This window comes from Ctenocephalides felis, unplaced genomic scaffold (genome assembly GCF_003426905.1).
Source record: "Ctenocephalides felis isolate EL2017-DRISC unplaced genomic scaffold, ASM342690v1 CF-g0.4_SCAFFOLD_03572, whole genome shotgun sequence".
Lineage (NCBI taxonomy): Eukaryota > Metazoa > Arthropoda > Insecta > Siphonaptera > Pulicidae > Ctenocephalides > Ctenocephalides felis.
The window spans coordinates 42,567,411-42,572,082 of record NW_020539726.1 but is presented as its reverse complement, the minus strand read 5'-3'; the positions used below and the strand labels follow the sequence as shown (position 1 = coordinate 42,572,082).

Sequence of the window (4,672 nt, the reverse complement as noted above, 5' to 3'; positions counted from 1 at the left end):
CAGTTTATTTCTTTATTTTTGAAAATATTTCATATCTTACACATCAAATATTATACATACATATAAAATCTTTCAACGTAATTCTATATTTATATCTGTATCACTTTAAACATAACTCTCATTAATTAATCCATCACAATAATATGCTTCCAAATAATAACATTTACATTTCGGCCTTTAAAAACAAAATCATAAAAAGTATATCATACCCGAACTTGTGAACAATTATACATATATATATAAAATTACAAATATTTATTTAATTTATGCCTTCTGCAAGTACTCATCGAACAAGTACAAAGCTAAAGAGGGCTCGCTGTCTTTGATCAATTTCTTTAAATCGTTTGTGTAACCTGATAATTGCCTGATTGTGTTGGCTTGTTTGTGTGCAAACTTCTCTTCGAGGTAGGAAGCAGTCTGAAAAAAAATACATAATTAGATAAATCGTAATTGATATATGGTATTAATAAAATGTACCTCTGCATCATGTCTGTCATTATTGTGTCCGGAGTTGGATACACGTTTGTGAATAGCCTGGACATCCTTAGCGAGCACTTTCTCATTCTCCAAAGCCCTGGCCAAACTTTCCAATTCTGATGTTTCAGCTACACGAGTAGTGTTGACATTGTGAGTAGTCCTAAAATAAAATAATTATAACAATATTGTTTCCATAATATAAATATTTTTCTATTTTTCTATTATCTTACTGGAAGTCGACAGTGCCCCCACGCTTGGTGATGTATTTGATGACATTGATTGCGTTTTCCCAAGACTTGTCGGAGAGGCCCTTGAAGAGTTTTTCAAAGCCAACACGATTCTTTTCATAGTTTCCAAAGTGTGTGGACATCAGCAAGTAGTCGTAGGAGTATAGGACTTCTCTTTTAACGTATGATGATAAATCGGCAGCCACAGTGTGGAAACCGGAGTAGAGAGCGTTACAATGGGGGAGATCCTCTGGAAAAAAAAGGTAAATTTAAAATATAATATGTATATATATATATATATATATATATATATATATATATATCATTCTGTAATAATGTATGAAAGGATACTTCTCCTAAACGATTATTCGGATTTTGATAAATCTTTCTGAAGTTTGTTAAGGGATTTTTTTTAGGATTATTTGATTTATAGAAATACAGTTAGATTGTAGAAATAAATGGAAGAAATCACAAAAAACCGCTTTTCATTGTTTGACATTGAATATATTTGAAGCATTGTTTGAAAACAAATGAAAACTGTCATTTGCCAAAAACGAATGAGCTAAGACAATATTAGAATATTGTATATTCAAGATTATGAATATGAAAAATGTAATGTCTCTATTATTATTGCCGAAAAGCAGTGAGATGTGCCAAAAATTAAAATAATATAAGATACAGTATATGTGTTTGGCAGATGAACAGTCTGTGCATGTGTCTGACGGTTGTGTGCTGTCAGTGAATATACCCTATATAATTCAATTTGAGAGATTATAATTTTTGAACTAATGCAGTCGTGTTTTACCTTACTTTACTAAATTACAATACAAAAAAATTTACTTTTTCAAAGAATTATTTAGAAGTTTTATTGTGTCAAAAATTCATATGTTTGGCATTGGATACGGAATATTTACTCAAGTCAATGAAGCGTTTTGGGCCTGATTTTTTTTTACTGTGCCCCAATTTGTATGTATTTTTGGAATTTCGTTGATCTTACTTTCAAGTTCAAAAGCGAAAATAATTTAGACTCCTTTGCCACTTCCCCGGGGGATGATATCCCTTCTTAGTAGAATATTTTTATTTTAGTAGTTAAAATGTTTGGAGTGGACAACCCTTGATAGAAAATAGTAATTTGAAGCAAAAAGAGTTGTATTTTTTTTGTCAATTCGGCATTAAAAAAGTTAAAATAAAGAAAATTGATGAATTTTTGGAATTTAACTCTAATAATTTAGACTCCTTTGCCACTTCCGGAGGGGATGACATCCTTTCTTAGTAGTTTTTTTTTATTTTAGTAGTGAAAATGTTTGGAGTGGATAAACCTTGATAGAAAATAGTATTTTGGAGTAAAAAGAATTGTATGTTTTTGTGAATTCCGCATTAAAAAAGTTAAAACAAAGAAAATTGACCAAAAATTAAAAAAAGTATTAGGGTTGGGCAAACCCTAATAAAAATAAATTGTATTTTAAAGAAAGATTCAAGCTTTTTCATTAAACTTAAAAATCTAAACTAAAATTATGACAAAAATATTCAATGGGGATAAAAAATTCTCGAATTACTAAAATGTCTTTAAAAAAAATAGGAGTTGGTGATAAAAGTAAAAATTACAGGTTCATAAATTATAAAAAAATGAACAAAAAAAAAATCGTCCAGAAATTGAAATAAAATATTTAAGGGTGAACAACCCTTATCACTTAAAGGTATGAAAAATAGATAGTACTGAATACTAATATAAAATTTGTTAAAAATCGGTGAAGCTAGCAATAGTAGAAATTCGAACCATTCATTGCAAGTACAAGCAATTCTTTGTAGATGGAGAAACTATTTCAAAAATATAATTCAAGTACAATTGAAATATTATTAGTCATACATAAAATGCATTTATTACAGTTTTAGTGTTTTTTTTATGTAAGTGATGCTTGAAATTATAACATCGACAAACTATATTCAGTTATGCTCATAGATATAAATTTTTATAATAGAAAAGTAATTAAAGAATTACTCTAGCAACAATTAATGCCGATTTTCTTGTTGCAATAATTTTAAACAGGAATATTGTATTATAATTAATATATTATGTTGAATGATATAATAAAAAGAGGAATGCATTTATAAATACATGGTAATAAAAATTACAATCTTAAACATACATAAGGTAGCAAGAAAGTAATTAAAAAATGTAACTAGATATATATATCTGAAGTCGATAAGTGCTTGATCAAAATGCGGTAAATGTACAAAGAATGCTTTTTAGAAAATGGTGCTAATAATCAATAAATATAAATTTACACACATCTATCTAAGGCCACAGAAAATTGTACTTAAAACATAAACCTGGTCAAACGATTATGTATTAAGTTTATAATTTTGCCTTCTTTAATTTTTTTTTTTTAAATTGAAGATTTTATTGTAAAAAACTCATATTGTAATATAGAGTCACCTCATTAAGTTCTTGTTTTATTTAAAATTTGTTGTAAAATACATGTAATATTAACCAATCTTACATATAGAAAATATGTAAAACTTTTGTAACTCCTATCCATCTATCGAATATATAATTTGATAGCGTTTGACTTTACTTCCAGCTTGTAATAATATTATATATATATATATATATATATATATATATATATATATATTAAATGTTAAGTATGAACAATACAACACTCAGATTTTTAACACACATCTTATTTGGTAATTACAGATGTTCCGAGACCATGGTATGCCTCATCTTCAATGTAATTTCAAAACAGTTACTTATATACTTATTATAATAATACCCATCCTGTCTCTTCATCTCGATACTTAAGATTTGTTCAAATTATTTCTGTATCTATTCACATATTTTAGTACTGTGTCAAGCTCTGCAAGAGATGGTTGGTGTTTTTTGTATTTTCAAAAATTAAATGTGATTTAAATAAAATATTAAAGAACGTGTAGTAATATAAGTAACTGTTTTTGAAATTACATTGAAGATGAGGCATACCATGGTCTCGAAATGACTGTAATTACCAAATAAAGTGTGTGTTAAAAATCTGAGTGTTATATTGTTCATACTTAACATTTAATACTCGTTCTACTCATATCACAAAAATTTATAATATATATATATATATATATATATATATATATATATTATATATATATATATATATATAAAATATTTAAGTACAAACTTACCCTTATTGGCAGTCGATGAACAAGCAGTAACACTTTCATCGTAACAATATTCAGCGTTTGCAAAACCTACAGCCAAAACGGCCAAGAGCACCAAAGACTTCATCTTATCTAACTAAAAACAAAAAATTCATTAACTCTTAATAAAAGACATTTTACATGCGACGCAGTTGTAACAAATTCGCCATTAACACCAAAATATAAAAAATGTTTAAGTGAAATTATTACAATTAAATGAATTAGATACCTGTGTTGGATAATTTTCTAGAATAGTTTTATGGAATTATTTGATTTGAATACACTTTAACTGTGTGACAGTCTGTATGAAGGACTTTCTGATAATAAATGTTTTTGATGGAAGTGTACTGTTTTGCGAGGAGGAAGGGATGAGTGTTGAAACGACGTTGTGTTGGTACTAGTGGGGTGTGAACTTGATCGAAATATTTTAAATTTGTAATTGAAATATATATTTTGATTATTTTAATATTATATATATATATATATATATATATATATATATACTAGATGACCCGGCAGACGTTGTTCTGTAACCACGTCTACAATTCAAAAGTTCAGAATTTTTTAATATCTTATCATATACTTTATAATAATAGGATATACATATATCCTATTTGATGTCCTTACTTTGTGATTCATTTACTTTACTTTCATTACTTTGTGGCATGAGCAGTTATAGAAATTCAGAAAAAATTATATAATATCTGCTATAAAAGAACAATATCACACTTGATTTTACCACACAACATAATTGCTTCAATAATTTAGTCTATAAT

At 27.1% G+C, this 4,672-nt stretch overlaps 1 protein-coding gene across 1 annotated transcript; it reads right to left on the bottom strand.

Moving 5' to 3' along the window:
* Positions 1 to 4,253, bottom strand: LOC113388035 (soma ferritin-like). Its single transcript, XM_026625447.1, has 5 exons — positions 4,126 to 4,253; positions 3,882 to 3,993; positions 708 to 954; positions 478 to 637; positions 1 to 417 (listed from the first exon to the last, which is right to left on the bottom strand). Exons 2-5 carry the CDS (start codon positions 3,982 to 3,984, stop codon positions 265 to 267), a joined length of 663 nt encoding a protein of 220 aa, XP_026481232.1. The 5' UTR covers positions 3,985 to 3,993; positions 4,126 to 4,253; the 3' UTR covers positions 1 to 264.
* Positions 4,254 to 4,672: the final 419 nt, after the last annotated feature.

Coding starts and splice junctions, on each gene's coding strand:
- LOC113388035 (XM_026625447.1), bottom strand. CDS start 3,984: ATGAAGTCTTTGGTGCTCTTGGCCGTTTTGGCTGTAGGTTTTGCAAAC. Junction 955..3,881: donor TTCATCGACTGCCAATAAGG/GTAAGTTTGTAC, acceptor TTTTTTTTCCAG/AGGATCTCCCCCATTGTAAC. Junction 638..707: donor GGGGGCACTGTCGACTTCCA/GTAAGATAATAG, acceptor ATTTTATTTTAG/GACTACTCACAATGTCAACA.